Genomic DNA, 24508 nt, shown 5'->3' on the forward strand with positions numbered 1-24508 from the left:
CTACTGGAATAATACATTAACTATGGAGAGTCATGGAGGTGCCTACAAAAAGGAAAGTGCTACAAATAAAACCAAGACTAATAAACCATTGTTTTGAGAAGTCCACCAAACATTGATACTTACGGTGGTGTGACACCTTTTGGAAGTCCTAGTGCGTTGACAGAGATGGGAGGTGGCTGGGATGGCAGCATGGAGCTGAGGAAGGCGGCTGGGGACTGGCCAGAGTTTGAAAACCTTGATGTTGGAGAAAGGCTGCCAGACGGTGAAGGGACAGATGTCGGGAGAGGAGGTGGCGGTGGCGGTGGCAGTGGAAAGAAATCGGCAGCTGGAAAAGATGATGTTGGACTGAAAACTGGTGGAGGTGGAGGCGGCGGAGAAGGAGACCACGGGTACTCCCCTTCCGGAGCAAATGGCTGAGAGAAAGAGGGAGCAGATGTTCTGCCAAATTGTTTCTGAGAAGCCGTGGGAGACATGGGAGATGGAAGGCTTGATGTTGAAGATCCGGAGGAAGGAGTCACGTAGCTGGAAGCAGGGCTGATGTTCTGCGCAGCAATGAACTGCTTAGGACGGGCATAGTTGAAGGAGCCAGATGACTGCATGGCAGGAGCAGAATGGGAGTTCAGAACGCTCATTTGCCCTGGAGAAGCGGCAGAGTGACTTGACTCGAGTTCTTGGAATGAAGGTGGAGGGGGGAAAGTTGGAGACAAGGGAAGAGTCTGATGGAAACCAGTTTGCTGCTGAGGGCACCACTGGGCAGATTCTTTTTCCAGTCGGATTTGGTTTTGCAGCTGCTGAAGCCTTAGAGGGTCCCTGCATTTAAAAACAGGAGAAAACAATTTTAATTTTGTGTTGTGTTGTAAACAACGCCGACAACAAAAAGAGAAATGCCAGTTTGGTCCTATGCAGATAAAACATTCTTGACCTACATTCCCTGTTAACAGATGAGAAGTGGGGCATGGGAATCCCAGCTTATCCCCTGCCATGTGTAAATTCTCTGCCTCCTTTCTCGATTACAGGCTGCACCTGCACCAAGCTAGACAGAATTACCACTGTTACAAGGATTTGAAGCTGTTTCCCCCCCTTTCAAATCCTGATGGAAAGGTACCTTGCTTAGTGATAACCATGGTTAAGGTGAGCATAAGATGCTTTAACCACGGTGAAGACCTGGCAGCAATGGGAGAAGCAGAGAGAATCTGCAAATGGAAGTGGACATGGGGGAAGATACAGACAATCTCCCCTCTCGTAACCATTACAGCTGTGTGAACCAGACCTTTTAAATAATGCCTCCCCTGAAGTTAGCAGTACACACGATACGAACAAAAACTAAGGAATGCTTAAATATAAATGCACAATAAACAAACAAACACACCTATGTACCAGATTAGCTGAGACAATAATCTCATTCCAGGAAATACTGCTCTCAGCTTCCTTATGATGAAAAAAGGATTTACCACCCTGCAAAAATTCGTTGTGAATGCCAAAAATAATATTGCTACCACAAAACTATGAAACACATGACAGAATGCAGCAATACCATCAGCTCTTTCTATACGGCTGTGATCCTATGCACACTGATTCGGGAATTGGTCCCACTGAACAGAGTTGGCTTTACAGTCCAATCCTACTCATGCTTAACTAAGTTCACAGAAGCCTAACCTGCAAACCAACCAATCGTTAGTCTGCTTGTAAGTCATAAAAGGGGCGGATGGACTCAGTACCTCCTCCACCCGCCCTGCTATATTTCCATGTTGCATGTACAGGAAAGGGCCTTGACCAGCATAGAAACATGTGCTGATGGAGGGGGCAAGGAATGCTCCACCCCACCTCCCACAATGCACTCCTTTCCCTGGATGCAGTTCCTTTCCACCTCTAGCAACCATGCAAGAGCTTAAACACAAGGCTGTGCAAAAAAAAAGCCCACCCCAAACTTTTGTCTAACTTGTATTGAATTATTTTCCACACATCTATACTGAACTCTCCAGGGCTTAAACAGGAGAAGATTTTTCCTATCTCCCTTGAAGATGGCACATTTGGTGAATGCCTACTTCCTGTGTAACCTGCCCCAGGCTCACAGCAAGGGTGGAACAAGTAAGACTGCACCACCACCTGGGATACTTTACTTCACCTAAGCTTTAAAATAGGGCTCCCCCCACCCCCCACCCCCAAAAAATGAGTCTTGAAGAATAAGAGCTTGGTTTACAATAAAAAAAAAACATGAATGGCTTAAACAACAGTTTCAGGCAGGATGGGGTAGGGGGTTATTGTTGGATTTGAGTGAAAGGAAGAAGCCATGGAAGCTACATAGACTGGTGTGTCTGTGTGTGTGTGTGTGTGTGTGTGTGTGTTTATTGTGGAACTTCTAAATATTTGTGCATGGGACAGCGGCCAGCCACTGTGCCACATAATGCACGCAAACTATATTAGCAAGTAATACATGCAAGTTCACACCCATGCACTCAAAGGGCTACAGCTGCTCTACTGTAGCAATGCTACATTCTCAATGAAACCTCAATCCAAGCAAATATCAGCTTTATCCTTGTGTGGTCTTTATTGGAAGATTCATCCGTCTTGTTTACATGCTGTCTATCACAGCTAGAAAGCCACGAATAGTCCTAAATGTTCCAGATGCTGTTTTTTTTAATATTATTATGTGTGCACACCTTTTTTTTTCTTTTTCCTTTTAGTATATCTGCCCTATAAATATTTATAGCATAGCTGACAACTTTAAAATCTTGGCCTGGATATTGCCCTGCAAGTGAAGTCTCATAATTATGTGGTCTTGACTGTTGTAGCCTAGCAGATGCACAAAAACAGTAGTCATCTAGTAGCTTACTCTGAAGAGAATATTCTCCCCACACACATGGCAAATGTTATGTAAATACAAAGGCTTCCAACCTAAAACGTGCAGTTAAGGCGAGGTTGGGTCTGTCACAATTAACGGCGAGGAGAAGGGCTGTAGCTCAGTGGTAGAGCACTGGCATTTCCACTCAGGGCGAGGAAAGGCCCCCTGAATGTACTCTGGGGAGCCCCTGCCAGTTAGTGTAGAAGAGAGATGGAGGTCCTAGGCCTGCCAATTTGGCCTATGCAGCCATTTTGTCTAGCCACGCCCTCCTGTCACTCACTTGTCATTAGGTGCAGGTCACGCAGTGGCTGTTTAAATTTGGTGGTGAATACAGAAGCCCAGCTTGGATTGGTTCCACTCAGCAGATCCCCATCAGAGCTCCTGAGTGGCACTGACCCCTGTTGCAAGCTTAAGAGTGTGATCCCAAGTGTTCCTTGACAGCATGGCCTACGTTAAGCTCTGTTTAAATGCAGCACCAAATGCAAGTCTTGCTCGCTTCTGGTGGGCACAGCTCCACCTTACATCCACCCACCTGTCAAAAACAGAGATCTGTGGACGGGTAAAAAAGGTTAAAAAAAGGTAAATTACCCCATGGCGGTTAAGTCCAGTCAAAGGCGACTGTGGGGTTGTGGTGCTCATCTCACTTTCAGGCCGAGGGAGCCAGCGTTTGTCCACAGACAGCTTTCTGGGTCATGTGGCCAGCATAACTAAAACCACTTCTGGCGCAACGGAACACAGTGACAGAAACCAGAGCGCACAGAAACACCTTCCCGCCACAGCGGTTCGCCTTCCCGCCACAGCGGTACCTATTTATTTACTTGCACGGGCGTGCTTTCAAACGTCTAGGTTGGCAGGAGTTGGGACAGAGCAACGGGAGCTCACCCCTTTGCAGGGATTTGAACCGCCGACCTTCTGATTGGCAAAGCCCAGGAGGCTCAGTGGCTTAGACCACAGCGCCACCACTTGGGGATCCGGCCTGCCTGACCAAGGTGATCTCCCACCCCTTGTGTAGACAATACTAAGCTAGATGGGCCAGTGGTCTGACATGCTATAAGGCAGTTTCTATGTCCCCAACGTCAGACAGGGATGGGGAACTTATGGCCCTGCAGCTGTAACTGGACTACAATTCCCAGCGCCATGGGTGATGGGCCGCCCTGGCAATGTTGCTTGGGATTAATGGGAGTCAGGAGTGAAGCAACATCTGGTGAGCCATTTCTTAAGAGTAACATCCTCTCTTACAATAGGAAAAATTCTTCAGGGAGGACCCACTGGAAGTAATTTACAATCTACAAGTGGGGCACAAGCCACGGGACTAAAATGAAATGGCAAGCTCCAGCATGGCTCCTGTTTATATCAGTTGGGATTTATGTGTCATCAAATCTGTTTGGCTGGCTGACAGTAGTACTGTAATTAAGTAGAATTAAGAACATTTTTTTTTGTCCTTTCTCTTCTAAAGCACTTTCATTGGATTACAAGGATGTCACACAGTTGATTTATGAAACCAGTTGTGCAAGACTTGTCTTTAATGGTAGGAAACTGAAAATGCTTGCTTCCTTTAGTCCCGCTACACTGAGAAGTAGACAGAAGTTGTGAGTATTCCACCTCTAATAAGTGTTGCAGATTATCAACCGACTGAACAACAATGTTTATCTACCACTAACCAGAAGAATCTAATATGCATTTGACAGTGCCATCTGCAATGGAAGCTGGGTTTGGCACCAAGCTGCTGAGCCAAAACATGAAAGGTTCTCAGGCTTTGATTTGCAATGTGGCAAAACTGTATGGAGCTGTAAATTCTGCAGATTGAATACTGCAAATATGCCAATTGTGTCCTTAGGACAGAGGTGGATAAGCTTTTTCGGGGGGCCAAGGGTCATAGTGATCCTAAGACAACCCTCTAGGGTAGGGGTAGGAAACCTTTTTGGCTCCACAGGCCACATTTGACAGATGCAAACCTCTTTGTGCTGAAACAGTTGCTGAAATGAAGGTGGGGGGACTTGCCCTGCTGCCTGCTATGTTCTTTGAAAATACAGTCAAACTGAGCTGGTTTTGCTGCACCAGAGAGTTTCCTCTCTGGGAATCCGAGGCATTCTGCAGATCTTCTCCTGTCTCCTTCTCCCCTGTCTCTGGCTGCCTGGTCTCTTCCTCTCGTCTCCCCTCTTCCACCACTGGCAGCTGACTCACGAGGAGCACAGCACCACACCAGTTACTGGTCCCTTCCCCTGGATCATATTCCACTGCACTTGCTTCCTCTGCCTACACATCCCTCCACTCCTCGGCTCCTGCCCATCCCTGACACCTGTGGTTTGCCAATGAACTCTGAACCTACACATGTCGGCAAACCACAGGTGGCGCAACCAGCTTCAAACCGTTGCTTGATATCCTGGATTGTCCACCCTTTGCACACCATGCTGACATTAGTTCAAGCTTAGGAAGAAATGATTGTTTGGGCTTTGCAAAGTCAATAATATGTGAATGTGATGGCTAAATGCAGCTGCAGTTAGCATAGTTGTAATGCTAAACCACAGTTAAACGAGACCAGGGAAGACAGCAAAGGAATTCAAACCAGGGAAAGGGGGCGGGAGGTATGTCTGCCCCGGGCCTATGTAAAGACCCCTGAGATGATTCCTCACATCTGGAGTATGCGGAAGGGCTAAGGAACGGGAGTCATGCAATTCCTGCACGCGCTTAATGAAGAACAGCCCCGTTAACCTGACATTAACTGTCAAATGAGGCAGAGGGGATAACAGCACAGGAAAGACAGCAGAGTCAAGGCAACCAGCCATAAGCAACGCATTGCAGTCACGGTTTGAGGTTGGTTCTATTTTGAGTTATCTGCATTGACCATGTGGCCTGAGCTGTAGAAAAAACTGCTCGACAGAGGGCCTGAAAAACATAAGCACGTCAGAGTTACAAGAAGCTGGGGAGGAAAAGAGCAGTGCACAATTGAAGCTGGAGGCTTCTGTTTGGGAAAAAAAGTAGGCTGTAAATCAAACAGTGGAGAAAGGGCTCTTCACAAACCTCTTCCTTGGAAAGGAAAACAGCAACCTGCACCACAATCTGGCAATACAATGTCTCTGTATTTACTGTGCATATTCCTTCAAATTGTGGAACACCAGTGCATTATGTTGACTCATTCATGCATACCAGTAGCCATCAACTGTACACAAGGCAAGCTTTGAATATACAAAATCATTCTAGGCTGGCACTTTGCTGAGGCTTAGTTAAAGAGACCACTTACATGATTAATGCTGCAAGATAAGTGAGGTTGCACAACTTCCAGAATTCACATTTGGCAAGGCCTACAAGAATGCAGTTTTGCTATCACTCTCCCAGAAGAGCGAGTGATTCAAAGAATGCAATGTGCTACGTTCTGGAAAAGTCTGTCCTTGGTATCCTGTACATGTCTGTTCATCTTTATTCCAGTGAAACGTCTGGAATAGCTTGTACCACTATGCATTTTGCTGCAGAATAATGACTGAAGTTGACTCAACTTTCTTCTTTAGAAAAGTTCTGCTGCATTCATTCTAGAGATTTTTTAAAATCAAAATCAAGATGCAGCACTTCTGCCCAAAACTGAATTTGGTGGCAGATCTGAGATTACTTTATGGTTAATTTATCCACAGAACCTATAGAATGAATTATGACGACATGCTTCTAATGGCCCTGGAAACATTCTAATGTTCAGCATGACATCACAGAAAGACTTCACTCATCCAGCCTTGTAAAACAAACAAGCCAACAAGCCAACGAACCAGTGAGTTCCCAAAAGCCTGTTGGAATAAAACAATTCATCAACCAGCAATTTGCTGCCCTCTCATGACACCAAAAATCAGCTGCCTTAGGCTGCCACCTCAATCTGCCTAATGCTAGGGCCAGGCCTTTCCAAGTGACATAGGGTCCAACACAGAGCCAAGCTCCCTGATTTCAATGTTTCCAAGCTTGCCTTGTCCTGCGTTGGACTGTAGCCGTACAACAGAGTTCGTCAAATATGTTCTGAAAAGGAAACTTATTTTTAGGAAAGACAAAAAGACATTCCAACTGTATTAACAGAAGCCTGTTTTAGGATATACCCATCTATTTCTGCTTTTACCAACTTTCCTGCCTTATCGACGTGAAACCCAGCATTTCCCAATTTAATTTTGTTATCTGCCAAATAGACCTCAAGCTAAAGTTTGTCCTGAGGAAACCAGAAGCAGCGATAAGACTAGTACTTGGTGAGAACGTGGGATGTCTCTCAGCAATTCTTCCATTTACAGGAAGCATTTTTCATATTACTATAATATTTTTTCCCCTCAAAAACATGCACCCATTAGGATAGCCAAGGATGGCTAAAGAAAAGAAAATGCTCAATAAGACAAAGACACAACTCTGCTATTATAAATGCCTAAATTCAAAACTTTTATCAAATTAAACAAATGCCAACACAGCTCATGGCTCCTTCAACAGTTGGGACAGGAGAGAAGAATTAAGTACGGTCATTTTTCTACTACTGTACTGAAGTACTGCAATGGAAGAAACTGCACCTAATAAAATTTCCCCTATAACACAAAATGTCTAAAGGCAATGGATTCCATGTCCTTTAGGAAACATTCAAGATCACAAAAAAAGACCTCAAACGTAGCAGCCTTCTTCTGCAAGTTTCAAAGGTGATTATGGGGTGCAGCGCTCATCTCGCTTAAGGCTGAAGGAGCTGGCGTTTGTCCACAGACAGCTTTCTGGGTAATGTGGCCAGCACAACTTCTGTCACAATGGGAAACTGTGACGAGTGTTGGAGCGCCCGGAAACGCCGTTTGCTTTTCCGCCGCAGCGGTACCTGTTTATCTACTTGCACTGGTATGCTTTTGAACTGCTAGGTTGGCAGAAGTTGGGACAGAGCAACGGGAGCTCACCGCGCCGTGCGGATTCAAACCACCGACCTTCCAATCAGCAAGTGCAAGAGGCTCAGTTATTTAGACCACAGCCTTACAACAACCCTGTGAAATAGGTTAGGGCTGAGAGTGTGTGAATGGCTCTCAGTGAGTTTCACTGGTTGAGCAGGGATTTGAACCCTGGTCTCCCAGGTCCTAACCAAACATTCTAACCACTACACCATACTGGCTCTAAACTCCTTCAATGAGCAGATGGGGAATATAGTCTGCTTTGGTAACAAAAACCTTCTGCAGGCATTCTGAACAGGGCTTAAGGAAACATGCAAGCAGGAGACAGCATACACAAACTTGCAAGCTCTGCTCCTCCATCCTTCATACTGCTGCACTACATATGTTTAGTGACTGTCTGCAATGGGGAAGACTCCAGTACTTGAGGAGGTTCTCGGGTGTTTTGAAACTCTGATTTTCTAGCATTTCAAAAGGTACCACAGCCTCCACAAGTACAGGGGACTTACTAGCTGTAGACAGTCACTGGGGAACATGTGGAGAGCAATGGTGACAGGAATGGTGGAAGGGACCTAGTGCATTTGTGAACACTCTTTTCTCCTTGCATTTGTGAACACACTTTCCTCCTTGCAGGTTGACTATTCAGAATGCCCCCAAAGGCTAAAACAGTACCAGTTAAGCCATCCTACTCAGCTCTCTTCTCCTTATAAATATCTCAGCTCCTAGTTCAAGAAACATAGGTGGCAGTTATTCCAGATTAATTAATCCATAATTAAAAATGCAATCTTTCTTTTTGAACTGACGAGCACCCCAACTACCCACCACCATTTTTGGATTTTAACAGTTTTTCTGCCAGACAAACTTAGGGAAGGGGCTGAGCTAGGCAATCTTCATGTATATTTCAGACTAATGATCCTCAAAGGTAAAATGATCCTCTGGATCCAATGTGGGCTATATAAAATAATCCCTAAAAAGCAGTCTAATATTTGTGTGCCAGGAGAGATTCACAACTCTTATTAAAAGCACTGCCTAAGTACACCACAGGTTGCTTGGTGATACTGATGCTTTATGATGTCACTGTTGTCATAGAAACCAATTGTCCACACAAGTGAAAATCCCATCTGCCACTAGAAGAGCATGGGAAGCTAAGAGAGGAGGCAACACCTTGAGTCTGGCAGGATCAAAGCTGCTCAACTAAAACACCATCACCACCACTCTATGGCCCTGGGGACAGCTCCACCCTAAAACAACAGATATGGCACATGAAATCGACTGGTTGCGCAGTCAGGCGGCCGTATGTAAAGTAAACCACTACAACCCTGAAGGACAGAAAGACCAGGATCGCAAAATGATCTGTTTTGTTGATGTATCCAGCTTAAATATGAAGGACAAATGTCAGAGAGGAGGATACAATCATCTTGACCTGGCGAGTTTGGAGGATAAAGAAGTTATTGTAATAAAAGACAACGAGCGGAACAATCCCAATAATACGGAAGGTGCGGTCTGCCTTTTCAAGCAAGGCTCCTCTGAGGAACTCAACGTTGTAAGCTGGCTGAGCAACGACCTTCAGAAGTACGCAATTGGATTTCAGCACGCACTGAAACCTGCAAGTGGTTGTCGTAAAACTCAGCCCTACACCATCTCATCCGACAAACTGATCCCTACTAACTCTGGTCAAAGGGGGAGCTCAGACGAACCTTCCTATGTCAATAAACTCTGCTCCCTGGTTGTTCAAAAAGCACGTCAGGAGATCAAGGATAAACTGGAATGTAGTGGCATGCGCCAGCCCTCTACTGCTGATCGTAAGGTTTCAACTCCGGCATCCCCGGATAGTTGTTCAGAAAAGCCCTGGTCCATGGATTTGCATGCAAAAGACATTTTCGGCATGGCATTGAAGATGATACAGCAACACTTAGTGGAAAAAAACAGGGAAGTTGTCCGTGAGTCACATTCCACTACGCCAAGCTATACTCACAGGGAGTCTGCTAATTATGACCGGGCTGGAGCATGTCAAAGACCCATATCTACCCCAGTGGCAGGTGGGTTACAAGAACCCCACCATGAACCGAAGCCAGGTATATCAGGGATCCTTTTGTCACTCGTCCAAAAGGTCTTGCGCGATGCTGCTTCAAGTATCGAAGACAGCTGCGATGGGCACCGGGCTTATAAGCCACCCGCCACTTCGTAAATCAGGCTCAGGAGGGAAAAGGCCTTATCAAAAACAGACTAATGGAAGACGGGATATGTATGGCAATATGGATCAGATAAGCAAACAATTTATTGACCAGTTGGTGTGATCTGTGATGAAGTTGAGCCCATTCCTGGCCAAGGCAATCAGTGGTTCCAATTTAGTGACTGGTGACATCTCAGAAAACTGCAACTGTCACAATTGCTCATCATAAAGCTCAGAAGGGCAAAGAGAAGACCTTTCTTCTGTGGGGGAAATCTGACAGGAGGCAACTGGGTGTAATCCATTCTGGGCACAGTGGTTAACACACATAACCAGAAGGTCAATGTTTTATAGAGCAGAGAGTTCAAGCTTATGCCTCCTCCCGCACAGTTAATGGTTGCTTCTTAATTTGCTGCCCAAACTGAGGTCGACAAAATAGGAACGATGGAGAATTGTCTGGGAAGAGCTATAGCAAGGGGGATATGTGGAAAGAGTTGCTGAGATACGCTGGAGAACAACAGATGGATGCCACCGTGGGAAAGACACTCATCTGGCTCCTTGCTACCATGGCAGGAGCCAACTTGTCCCTCTCTTATTGCTTCAGCCCAGCCTAGGCACCTACCCACTCTTCTTTGGAACAACAACTGCCACCACCACCACAGCCTCATTATTTAAAAACAACAAAACAATAACACCAACCAACAACAGCAGACACAGAGAATTCAACTGGTAGATAAAATTGTAGCTGGGCAAGATCATCAATTAAAAACATTGTAAAAAGTGAAAGCCGAAGGAGACTCTTTTGTTAATCCACTGGACAGATTCCCACCCCGCCAGGTGCTACTACACAGGTTCTCAGTGAGCTTAGAATGCTGCTTTAAGAAAGCCAAGGTTCTCCAGCTGGAAGGTGCTATTCAAAACCAGGCAAATTAATCATGCTTTTGCTTAATTTGCTTTCTTAGCAATGACCATGAAATGCTTGTTTTGCAGAACTTGGATGAGGTTTTGGGCAGTGATTAGGAAACGGCTAAACTTCCAGAGTGGTAACATACAGGGAAAAGGGGACATAGAGGGACAGACTAGGGGCAAAACTCATCTTCATATCACAGGATCTCTTACTGCCTGCCTGATTTAACTTTCTCAACATATCCATTATTTATTGCAGAGAATGAGAATACATTTTATTCCCAAGATTTGGTGGGGCAGGGGTAAGCCACATCGTGGAGTGTGGTCATTGCCATGCATGCTAATTCCAAACCTATTGATCTTAAAAACTTTTTAATGGCTCAAGAGCATGGGCTCGTTCACAGAACACCTTCAAAGTGATCCCACCAAATGATCACAAAACACATCACCTTTTAGCTCAGGTTCCATTTTGGGGTATCTTCTAAGATAGGGAAGAAGACAGGGAAAACACCACCATTACTCTTATGTGTGAAACTCACAGGCTCCTGGTATCGGGTGGCAAGGCAATGGGAGGTTTCATCACTGAAATGGGGCTGGGAAGGTGTACAGACCTTTTAGGTAGTAGAGGGAAGCAGAATTGTGACTTTATGTGGCTGTAGTGCAAAATCCAATTAGCACATTTCAGGAGGAGGCTGCTATGCACCTCTTGGAGCCAACAGTGCCACACAACTGCTGGAATAATCTCCACTCACCACTGCAGCTCCAAAACTGGGAGGGAAGCTGGAAACACCCAGGGCATTCTCTCCCCCCCCCTCTCTCACTATGGCAACAAGCACAATCATGGTGACCAGGAGAGCATCACCTTTAATGATGAAGTATGATAAGGTAGGTCATAAGAAACAGTTTTTAAAAGGTGTGAACCATTTATGAAGAGTCCTTCCAGGTTGTGCACTGCCGTCACTCCCTTGTGCAGAAAAAAGGGCTCAATAGCCAGCTTGTACTAGGTGAGCCACCTGTAACAGGAATGAGGAAAAGTGCCAGTGGACTACAGAAACTGATGAAGAGCTACATTTTGATATGCAGACCCTGTTTCAGTTGTATGAGTGAATGTGGATGATATTCTGAACAATTCTCATCTCTGTAGGTAGTAAAGGTCATAGGGCGGGTAACAAATGTGGAATGAAGCAGGCCCACAACTTACACAGAGGCTATGTTCCAGGGATTGCACCTAAAGCCAAAACTGCGTATAGTCAAAACCCATTGGGTTCAATAGTGGGTGGGATTGCCAAAGTCATTTTTCACAGAACCCTGCACCTTTCTCACCCCCTTTTAATTTTCTGGGTAAACCTGAATGCACATAAGTTAAAAGCGTGCAAGTTGCAGACTTACTGTACTCCTTTTTTTTTTTTTTTGGCTGTACATTGTGAGATATCTTTGACACCCATTTTATTCAATGAATGTCTGTTTTTTTTAACCCAAACAAAAAGCAACGTATTTTATCACCCAGTCCACATATCTTTTTTCTACTACAGCTATATCCAGGCACTATAATTGTTAATGCCATTATCCAAAGAAGCCCACGGTCTTTAAGATTTAGCATTTATGGGTATTCCAAGTGCTGCTATACGAGCGGATGGAAGTCATAGTCCAAAGCATTTGAAGGGCACTGGGCTAGGGAAGGCTGAATCATATAACCACAATACAGACTATAAAGGGACACACCAACAAGGCACAACACAGCAATTTGAATCCCCACTGCATGTCCCATGCTTTAGCTCTCCCCATAGTATTTTGGGGGAGTGGTTCAACAGAAAAGCAGGTTAAAGTGATGTTTGGTTCTTTTTTAGTTCAGATAGGAATTTTCTGTTAAACAAGAAATGATTGCACATCATCTGTGTTTGTATGCCGTCCAGGAAATACTTCATATGTTAGCTATGTCAGCTGCTATAATCCTATAGGAGATATTTAGTCCTTTGGAACCTGGTAACAGAAATACTAAGGCTGGGATATTCTTAAATCTACTCTTTTGGTAAGAATTTAATTTGGGATTTGAAATTAGCATGAACCCTACCAGAAGAGGGGAGAAATTAGCTTGTTTAGTATGCTTTATAATTAAAAGGAAATTGGTTGTTTCGACTCCTGGCTGACCTAAAGTATACTTGTCAGTATTTAGCAGCATGATCTGCTTCCCTCGTGAACTGCTTCAACTGAATGAGTGGAAAAAAGTATCTACAGTACATCTTGACAGGGCTGCTGCATCTCGTTATCTCTAGGAATACCTCATATATGCTTGCCAACAGATCCATAATTCTGCTGTACTTCTCAGATGTGAAGGAAAGGCAGAATGATTTTGAATGGCCCCTTGTCAGTTGCAAAAGATCTTTCTGCTTTTTGTGCAGGTCACACACACAGCCATGTTAACTAGACATCCCAAGAAGGATCATAGAATCATAGAACTGTAGAGTGGAAAGGAACCCTGAGAGCCATCTAGTCTAGCCCCTTGCAATTCTCTGCTTTCTCAAGACCTGTGTACTACCAAATGGCCAGCGAAAGAAGGGTCTGAGACCTGTGCAACTCTTCCTTTCTCCCCAGCAAGAATGGGGAATCTGTGGCTCTCCAGATTATGCTGGGCTTCAACTCCCATCAATTCCCCAGTCTGCATGGCCAGTTGTCAGGGATTAAAGGAGCTGGACTCCAATAAAGTCTTGGAGGGCTACTAGTGTCCCATCTCTGTTCTAGACAACACAGATTCTAAAATTTTGTTCTAGTGTATTTCTTTGGGTCAGGCGCTTCCCCTGCCCCTGCAGATGTAAAATTCTTGTTCAAAAAAATAAAAAAGGATGCAAATGCGGAGAATGGGATGGGTTCACCAATAGACAAGAGATCAAACGCATTGAGCTTCATGTTCCCAGCAGAAGCCTCTTCAGGAGCACCTAAGCAGTCTTGTTATCCCATTTAGCTATGATTCCCTTTGATACATACTTATGGGTGAACTGGGGATTTCCAACCCGTTTCAGCAACTGCAAGACTATGGATGGCTGCAGATCTTCTACATTAATTCAAAAAGGAGCAATTTTGTGTATCCAGTAAAAAAAAAAAAGCACAGAATGCAAGGTTGTAAAGCTACTGTCATGAATCCCATGGAGATATATCATGGAAAGGATGGTTTGATTCTAAGGAAGAATGGGCAGAGCTCAGGGATTTGGAGATTGATGCCCCTGGGGTGGGTGGTTAGGAGGATGGGGGAAGTGAAAAAGGCAACTCCAGAAGCCTCTAACCTTGGTGAGGGGGGGAGGAGTCTAGGGAACGGAGAGCGGGATCAGGGGAGGGACTAAGCAGGTTGGCAGAGGAGTGTTCCACCATGGTGACACCCTGAGTCAGATACCTCCTGCTGCGAAGTGGGCCTGGCGCATCCCTCCTGTCAGTGAAGAGCTTCCACCTTTGAGGAAGGTGACAGAGTGAAATTGGATGCTTAACTGGCACAGAGACCATCTCCATCTCCAAGGACATGGAGACACCAGCAGCAGCATGAACAAGCCTCACAGACCCAACTCATTCAAAGGAGCGCCTGTTTGCATGCTATGTCCCGGGACACTGGCTGCTTGCCATGCTATCAGCTTTGTCCACCTCGCTCTTCAAAAGGAAAGTGAGAGGGGCATATCACTTGTTGTATCAATATAGTTTGCACTTAGCCATCTATCTATACCTCTAATGTACCAGCTGCACCTTATAACCTGTTCCTTTCCTATGTAACCACAGACTCACAACAGCATTGTAGAGTTGGAAGGGACCCCGAGGGTCATCCAGTCCAACCCCGTGCCAATCAGGTTTACGCAGCAAAACCTTTGCACAGTACTTATCCTAGCCCTCGCTGCAGGACAAAGAACTCTTGATTCTCAGCTTGGTTTCTGCCAAACATTCAGGGGGGGGATCACTCCCCCCACACCAGACAAACATGATCAATTAGCGCAAATGGTGAAGCCCACAGGTACTGGAATACCAAAATGAGGTGGAACCTGACCTCTTGGGTGATGCAGAAAGACAGGGGGCTGGGGCTGGAACGGCTCACACTTCCTCTAACAATTGCTCATGGTTCTGCAGGGAAACTTGCTTCACCCCTGGAAGCTCCTAGCACAAAGGTTTGCGTGTATTGACTTGAGCAGGTCTGAGAAATCACATTCCAAGTACTGAATCAGGACTGTCTTGCCTCACTGCTTGTCTTCTTCATTTCAAGTTATTATGTGGGTGACTCCTCCTTAGCGTATCCTACCAACATCAGGTAACTGACACAATATATCCCATGTATTGTGTAAATGTCTGAAATAGTGTCCCCATACCACATGGCAAACCATCTTGGGAGATCTTGAAATAAAGCAACCCACGTAACTAAGTGAGCAACATATACATTTTCCCCTAGTGCAGAGAACAAATGAATTCCCTTTGTCCAGTGTTGGATTCTGAGAAGTGCCTGCAGCCCTGCACAAGACTGTTCCCTGGTAAAATAAAACCACTGCAAAGCAGAAATACTGTTGTCAGCAAGAAAAACAGTGTTTGTAAAAGTCATCAGGTAGAACAAAAGGCAATTAGGAAAAGCAAGAGGGGCCATCATAGCCAGGCTGGTGGGGTTTGAGCAAACCACTTCCCTTTACTTGTAGCGCACAAGGGAATTGATTGGGTAATGATACATTTGCCCAGGAATGCTCACAGGTAAATGATGTGTTTTTATAGCTGCAAAGCATGGAGAGATTCAGCAGTTGTGGTTTTGGTTAAGCTTGCCACAGGGTTGTGGTGACAGAAACCTATTGTCTAGAACGCATTAAGAAAGAGAACTGAAACACTCTTCCCAAGGCTGAACATCAGCAATCCCCAAATCCCCTGCAGTGAATTATACATCCATTTAAACTCTGGGAGGTGGAAATTATAATTCGCAAATCAGACCAAGGCCTGGTGCAGATATAATGCTGAATTATGATTTAACATTATAGAAAAAGCTTGCCCAAATTACATATTGCCAGCACTAACTGGCAGCAGCTTTCCGGGGTTTTCAAACAGGCAAACTTCCCAAGTCCAAGATGGCAGAGAATGAACTACAGACCTTCTGCAAAGCAAAGTATGTATTTTACTACTAAACTATGGTGTCTCCCTCACTTTTTTGCATGCATGAGGAAAATACATAAAGATTTCAGTTTAGAACTAACCAGAGTTCCCCATGGTGTCTGAACTGCGATTTGTTCCAATTAGGGTTAATTAACCAACCAGGATATCAAACTGTGGCTGGATTCTTGATTGTTTTAAGCAACAGCTCACAGCTCCTGAAGTTGGGCAGCCACAGGGATTTTTGTTAATTCTAAAGTGAAAGCGAAAACTTTCAGTCTCCTTGCGAGCACTGAGCAAGAGGAGGGTGGGGTACACAAACTCCAGCCTGGTGCAAGCGTATTCCCATAACGCGAAGTGAAATTTAAATCCACAATCAATTTTATACGACACTGAAAGATGGATTGGTTCATTAGCCTCTATTAGAGGCAAGGTTAACTTCTAACTACAAATAATGCTAAGGAGTTGAAGCACAGAAAAAGAAAGATGTTGTATTAAGAGCTGATGGAAGCATTAGTCAAGGGGATTACTGTTTTAAATGCCTCAAGACATACAGCCCCAAATACCACCCCAATTTTATGATCCTTTTTTTTTAAAAAAAAGCATTTTTTTTTTGCTTAAACCCGTTTGATTGAACTAAGATGCTCAAAATACCTTTATATAATTATTTCCATTGCATATAAACATAACCTCCTGGAATTACTAAACTAGCCTGACTAAATATAGTGAGCAGCACTCATGTTGTTGGGGTATCTTTCTCTGGTATGCAGCTAATATAAATAAAATGAGTGGAGAGAAGCTGGCTGTATTCCATTGGCATTACATCACTCTTCCTTAATAGGAAACCTCTCTCCAACCAACAATTTGCTTCAGTGTCTCCATTTAAGTTCTCCGAAAGGATCATTTTGAAAGGCTAATGTCTTAATCAGAAACAGAATTTAAAAGGACAGAAGTAATTTTCTTTGCAATTAGAACATTTAGAACTTCTAAAGCTCTTGTTGTAACACAAAACTAACAAGAGAATCTGCTTAAGGCTTTTAGCATTTTACAACTGAATTGGAAACATCAGGGTTTACTTCTGTGTGAACATGCTTAGGATCATACTGATGTCCAATAATCATGGATGCCAAGTTGACATGCCATGTTTCTCCCACATCTCAAGTGTAAACTTTCTAAATAGCTATACATTTAGCATTTGCCATTCATTTTCAGCAATGGAAAGTCTGATTTCAAGACCATGTTAAGAGAAATGCATTTGTGTGCTATTTTCTCCAGCACTGCTATTTTATCTAAGCATCACCACACAGAAAATGCCAAGCAAGTCTAGGCTACTTAAGTTCCTTATTTTGGGAAATGTAAAGAGCTACAGATTTCACTGGAGGCATCTTACAGAATACAAGTCTCATTATAAACCAATAAATAACTTTCAACTGATCAGAGAAAACAGGAAACATTTGGGTACCAAGGTATGTTTTCCATTTTAGAAGTTTATATCAGCCTCTATCAGGCAGGAGTCTGAGGTTAGATTTGGAAGACCGCTGTCATAGGTTTCCAGGCTAACAGATGAGTTACAGTTAAAGGAGGGGGAAAGGAGAAAGGCTTGGCCTGCAGACTGACCCTTGACCTCCAGGATTGATGAAGCCTAACACTTTGGAACTGGTTTTTGCTGGACGGGGAGACAGGAAAAACAATTACTCTGGCAAGTCAAAAGCAGCATTGGCTATTCATCTTATGATTCACAGAACCAAATTAGCTGTCTCGGTACATAAAATGCCCAAGGTCAGTGTGAAGACAGCTTTTGCTTCCCTACCTAGATATTGCTACTTAAGGAAATCAATGAATAAAGTTCGAATACTATTCTGGGTTTCAGTCTTGCAGCCAAATTAGACAAGACATGGGTGATGCCCAATCCATTTAAAATTATTTTAAAGTAGCAATGCCCCCCCTTACTAATTAACTGGTGCCACAATGTTGGGAGGATAACCCATCCCACATGCCATTTTCCCAATGTAATCTCCCCTCCAACAGCTATTTGTTCCATTAGGGGTTGCAGCTTGGGGAGGGGAAGCAATTTATATGGGGGTGGGGAGAGAACTAGGGAAAAAAAATAAAACACATCTCTCAGTGCTTTGTATTAAACCACTCTGGGCAGATCCTGTTAAATATGAGGTAAATTTAGAGAGATGGAAGATCTGTTCACAATCTCTGTCTCATTATAATTTGACCACTGGAAGCATAGGCCAGATTCAGACAATCCTCCAGTGTATGGCTAGAGACCATGGTGTGGATGTTCAGTAACCAGCAATGATAAGCCTTGGGGTCATACACTCTCTCATCGCCTTCCTCTGAGCACAAGGTGAGAAAATGGCAATCCTCACACGAAAATAGGGGTTCAACTATAGCCGTAAGCAATGCACAAAAGGAACAACAACTACAGCAAAAGAGACTGGTGGTTTCCAATGTGTTTCAGGAAATGTTAAATCAGTCAAGGGAAAGTTTTATTTGATGAGCTGAGGTACGAAAAGTCTTACCAAATCAGTTATTTTTACATTATACTCTTCGGTATGGAGTAGGAAGATTTTTCATAACAAAAGTAAAGGTAAAAGGTAAAGAACCCATGGACGGTTAAGTCCAGTCAAAGGCGACAATGAGGTTGCGGCGCTCATCTCGCTTTCAGGCTGAGGGAGCCAGCGTTTGAACACAGACAGCTTGCCGGGTCATGTGGCATGACTAAACCGCTTCTGGCACAACAGAACACTGTGATGGAAGCCAGAGCGCACGGAAACGCTGTTTACCTTCCTGCTGCAGTGGTACCTATTTAACTACTTGCAATGGTGTGCTTTCGAACTGCTAGGTTGGCAGGAGCTGGGACAAAGCAACAGCTCACCCCGTCGTGGCGATTCGAACTGCCGACCTTCTGATCGGCAAGGGTTTAGACCATAGCGCCACCTGTGTCCCCATAAGAAAAGTAACACACAGGGAGCTACCAATCTACACAGCAATCTGTTTTCTTCAAAATCAGAAGTTTGGACAACCATCTATTTTACTCAGCAGCACCAAACCATGGTTTGAAATCCATGCATAAAGCAAACCATTGCAATATTGCTTCCATTGCCGAACATGGGAGTAGCGACACACTGAATGTCCCCCATCCTATACCACCTCAGCCTTGCACATGCAGCTGTAATGCATGAAGGCTTCCAAGCAAACTGGAACCCTCTTGGTTCTAGAGAAGCCCTTGGGCGTGGAACTGAATGTGCAAATACTCCATTGACACTGATGTTTGCGCAGATGCTAGAAGTGGGGCTACTTGGTGCATCCATGCTGAACAATCCACTCATAAGACTGAGCAGCAAATTATCCTTTCCTGTTAGCTAGAAGCAGAAGCTTCCCATTGTTCCCTCTCATAGTTACAGGTTAACTGAGTTTTAATTGAGGTCAACTTTACCCTTGGTATAATGAAATATATAGGAGAACAGCTTGCTCCACTTTCCACTGAAAACTATACCCAAGCTTCTGTTGCTATCTTAGTTTCAAAAGATCTTGTTTGCGGTTCCAGGAATGTTCCCGAGTATGAAGAGCAATTTGGTGTTATTCTCAAAACACTGATATAAATAATAGTAAAACTATGTTTATAACACATCAATCAAGACTTAAGTTGAAACAAAACTTGGACCTAAATTGTGATTAGTGATAGATGATGCAACTATTGTTCTGTGCAGTGTTGCTACAGTTCCTTGCTGAGCTTGAAGACTTCTCCCTTGGTATGTTTGTCATGGCTGGGGGGGGGGGGCGAGTGGGGAAGGAACAGAAAACATCTGTTAAAATGAACTGTAATGGAAAAAATGCAACTGGCTTCTCCCCTCTCTTCTATTTTAACAGTGGATTACACTAGTTTGCTTTCTATATATAGCAGCCAGAAAGAAAAATCACATTTTGAACTATCCCAAAGATGCTGTACAGGAAGTCTTTATTTTGTGTGAATATTAAGCTTGACATATCTTCCAAGGAGCTTGAGGTGGTGTACATGGTCGTTGCCTTCCCCATTTCATCCTCACAACAACCCTGTGAGGTAGGTTAGGTTAAGAGACAGTGATTTGCCCAAGGTCATCCAAAGAGCTTCATGGCTGAGGGGGGAATTGAAACCCCAGGTCCCACACTAACCATTATGCCACACTGGCTCTTGACTACATGTGAAGTGGACCAAAGGGCTGCTTAGACAGTGAGCACTGTCCTTAGAAGATTTATACAAATAATTAAAACCTTTCAAAAGGTAGACTTTTCCAGATTTCAGCATTACTTGCAGCAAGCCACATGCAGTTCAAGTTACAGTTGTACCTTGGATCTTGAACGCCTTGGCTCCCAAACAAATCGGCTCCCAAACGATCAAAATCTGGAAGTGACTGTTTTCAGAAGCCAATGATTTTCAGAAGCCAAATGTCCGGCGCGGTTTCCGATTGACTACAGGAGCTTCCTGCAGCCAATCAGAAGTTGCGCTTTCGTTTCTGAACATTTTGGAAGTCAAACGGACTTCTGGAACGGATTCTGTTCAACTTCCAAGGTATGACTGTAGAAGCAGTCAGGTATCAGTGCAAGCTAGGATGTAACAGGCAACACCCAAGCTACATTTCACGTGCAACAAAGGGCCCCTCCACACACACACCTCACTACAAAAGACCTAAAAAAACTGGAATATTGATCTGTGCCCTTAAGCCCCTTTGTTTAAGCTCCTTGCATTTCTGGATGCCCAATTTGGATTTATAGACATATAGGGTGGTATGGTATTTAACATTTTTTATACATGCACTGGTGCCACTAGGGCTGAACAAGGAGGCATAGGTCCAGACCCCGTGCTACCCAGAGGGTCCTGCACAGGTGGGCCTTTATCAGAGAGGAGACAGGGTAGGCCTGTTTCTTAACCTTTAAAAGAAGGACTTCTGCTGTTCACAGTGGAATAAGTCTCTTTCTGTTCCAGAATCTCTATCACTCCAGAGCCACTCCTGGAAGGGTGACTAGCGGACTTGCCCTACTACCTTGAGCATCTTCAAAGTGATGTGATGCCAATTGTCTTTTCCAGTTTATTTCTTGCTCTTCAGAGACAGAAAGTCTACTTTCAAGATTTAGAGAAAATACCAGTGGAGCCTGGTTTATTAGACTGAATGGGGCACTATCTCAACAACCTAAGTCTGCCTGCAGACTTCCCTCACCTGTCTACCTTCATACAATCAGTACCGGTGTGTGTGTGTGTGTGTGTGTGTGTGTGTGTGTGTGTGAGAGAGAGAGAGAGAGAGAGAGAGAGAGAGAAACCTACCTTGGTTATCATCTTTCTTCTGCTTAATCTCAGTTCTGCCCTTACAGGGAAGAAGATGGGGACAAGCCTAGAATTGGCTCCACCTGTAATTGGTTCTGGTTCCTCCTACCATTGCCCTCCCAATGGGTAACAGCTGCCACTACAAAAATGCCACTACTATTTCCCATTCATGGCAATGCCCTTCTAAGTTACTTCCCGATTGGACAAAGGAGCAGAGGTGATGCTCTTAAGTTTGTAGACCAAACTAGAAGACTGAAACAGGATTCTAGATGATCTTGACAGAACAGAGAACGAAATAAAGAAAGTGTATTTTTATGCCTTGCTATTTGCTGCCCTGGGCTCCTTTGGAAGAAAGGACAGGATAGGGGGGAAAGGCAACGCAATGCAGCGCCGGCAGGGTGGGGAGGCCAATGCAGTTGTAGGCTGCATCAACGAAACTGGAGTACCTACTTCATTAGAACTAATGGTACCACTCTGATTTGGTGACAGTGAGACCTCTCCTGGAGCGCTGTGTCCAGTTACACACTCAACTAGGCAAGTCACTCACTCTCAGTGTAACAGGGTTGTTGTGAAGATGACATGGGAAGGGGGAGAAGGACTGTGTGTATGCCACCTTGGATAAAAGGTGGGAGAGAAATACAATAGAATAGGAATACCAAGGGTGCTAATCATAGTGAATTTCCTGCATCATCAGGGGAGTTGACTAGGTTACCTTAGATGTCTCTTCCTAATTCTATGAGAATTCAGACACATGCACCTTTAGTGATGTTAAATTCTCGAGAATAATCTTTTGGAGAATATTCTCGATTAATGAGATTATTATTTTCATTTAAAATAGGAGTATATTCATTTTAATGCATTGAAAATGATATAATTTTAATGCATTGAAAATGATATAATAAGTTAATATACAGTGGTACCTCGGTTTAAGAACAGCCCTGTTTACAAACTCCGCAAAACCGGAAGTAGTGTCCTGGTTTGCGAACTTTACCTCAGTCTAAGAATGGAAGCCGAATGGTGGAAGGGCACTGGCGACGGGAGGCCTCATATGGGAAAGTGTGCCTCGGTTTAAGAATGGTTTCGGCTTAAGAATGGACTTCCAGAACTGATTAAGTTTGTAAACCGAGGTACTACTGTACATGTTTATTCATGGGTAAAGTTGTTCAGATGGCAACTTGTTCACATGCTGTTACACATAATTGTATAGGCCTAGGTACTTTAAGTGTATAAAGCATTAAAGCAGGGAAGGATAAAACAGATAGATCACTATTTCCTGAACACAATGCCCATCACACTCAGAACAGTGTTGCATTTAAATCTGGAGCATCTGTCTTCCCTGTGTTTATGTGCTAAACAACAACAGGGAAGTAAGTACAGTTTGAGCTATAGAACTTACAGTGGTGTGTTTGGCAATTCCAATATGCTTGCAGTGTAGACTGATTTGATATGCTGGTGGTTTACTAAAGTCACTTAAAATTCAGCCATGCAGGCAAGCCCTTTGTTAAAAGACCATCAATTAAGACATTTCCAAGAAATAGCATTTAATACCGAGGTGCCGGTAATCAAAACAATACAGTACTCTTAAATACCCTCCACATTAGTATGACTTCACAGAACACATATTTCATAAAAGAAAGGAATTTCTTTTTAAACACAGCAGTGATTTCCCATAATAAATTGGTTTCCTCAATAAATGGGTTCCCTTTTCCTATTTGGAACCCACGTCGGACTCATTCTCTGATCACATGTTTCCTTAATAGCCCATCAGTTACTGCACAGTTTTCAACACACAGTGAAGGAAAGGCCGTGTGTGCAAGCAAACGCAAACACACACACACACACACACAAGATACTGGTGTTTTCTGGCATCTTAGACTTGTGTAGGTGGTAGTGCTATAGACAGATTAATACTCACATTCCAAACAGTGTGCCCAATTTTAAAGACGATGCCAGCCTCAGGCCAAGTAGCTTTTATACAATCAACTGCATTGCATTCAAAAGGGTTCTCTGACCTGGTACACAATGAAGTCACCAGTAGGAAAGAGTGTTCAAGTATGGGCAAAAGTCACTAATCAAATTTGCTTCACCAAAACTGCTATTTGCCTTAAAGGGCAGAAGATATAGGTGTATATATGTTTTGTCCTATGAGACAAACAATAGCTTTGGGTTAGGGAGTGACTTAAAAAGTGTGTGTGTGTGTGTGTGTGTGAGAGAGAGAGAGAGAGAGAGAGAGAGAGAGAGCCCTTAACTGCAATACAGTTACACTAAATGTGTTGGTAAATGGGTAAAGTGAGAGAGATGGCTAACCGCATCTGCTAGCACAACAGCTAACATAAATCACCATGCAGCTTCAATTAGTACTGCCAAACACCCCTCCCCCCCAAAAAACCCACCCTTTGAGAGATCAGTCACATCTAGTTAGGCTCTTGAAAGTATCCCAAAACTAGGGTACAGAGTCATAGTTCTGCTGATGCAGTAAGGTTCCAGGTGCAGCCCTTAGCATCAGAAGTTAAAAACCTAGCATGGAAACATGCAGAGAGCTCTTGCTTGCCAAGGAAACAGAAAATATACTTGGCTTAGAGGTAAAGAGGCAGATCTCTTGGAGGAAGCACACATGAATTACCAAAAGTTATACATCCACCTTATCTACAAATATGAAAGACAGTTCCCAGAATTGGATCACACCAAAAAATGGGGGGGGGGGGAGAAGAGATTTTGAGAATATGAAGAGGGTGGGATTATACTGATGGGCAAGGGACTCTGTTCTCAGTGTTAGGACCCAAGTTAAACAAAAACAAAGAACCTGTACTCTGGGACATAGATGAGACTGAGAGCACAACTTGACCAGACACTGATGTCATCATGGGCAGGTTTAGCACCTATCCTCAGCTGGGGCCCAGAGCCTGTCTTTCACGTTTGTTTCTGGAGGCCAAAAATCAAAACACATGTACTAAATCTAGCAATTGATTTGTTCTAATTGAACCACTGGGCCTCTTGGGCTTGCCGATTGGAAGGTCGGTGGTTCAAATCCCCGCGACGGGGTGAGCTCCCGTTGCTCGGTCCCAGCTCCTGCCAACCTAGCAGTTCGAAAGCACGCCAAAAAAAGTGCAAGTAGATAAATAGGTCCCGCTCTGGTGGGAAGGTAAACGGCGTTTATGTGTGCTGTTCTGGTTTCGCTGTTCCATTGCGCCAGAAGCAGCTTATTCATGCTGGCCACATGACCCGGAAAAACTGTCTGCACACAAACGCCGGCTCCCTCAGCCTGTAAAGAGAGATGAGCGCTGCAACCCCAGAGTCGTCCACGACTG

The 24508-nt window shown here is 44.1% G+C and overlaps 2 protein-coding genes across 2 annotated transcripts in view; one reads left to right on the forward strand and one right to left on the reverse strand.

Annotated features, from left to right (window-relative positions):
- The window catches only part of PALLD (palladin, cytoskeletal associated protein), a 207587-nt gene that overhangs the window by 43805 nt on the left and 139274 nt on the right, over positions 1-24508 (reverse strand). The window contains 1 exon segment of the mRNA XM_033160304.1: positions 124-810. Coding sequence (XP_033016195.1) covers positions 124-810 — 687 coding nt within the window.
- LOC117052926 (A-kinase anchor protein 4-like) lies at positions 8819-10675 on the forward strand. The gene has a single exon (XM_033160305.1). It carries the CDS (start codon positions 8975-8977, stop codon positions 9905-9907), a length of 933 nt encoding a protein of 310 aa, XP_033016196.1. The 5' UTR covers positions 8819-8974; the 3' UTR covers positions 9908-10675.

Source organism: Lacerta agilis, chromosome 9 (genome assembly GCF_009819535.1).
Source record: "Lacerta agilis isolate rLacAgi1 chromosome 9, rLacAgi1.pri, whole genome shotgun sequence".
NCBI lineage: Eukaryota > Metazoa > Chordata > Lepidosauria > Squamata > Lacertidae > Lacerta > Lacerta agilis.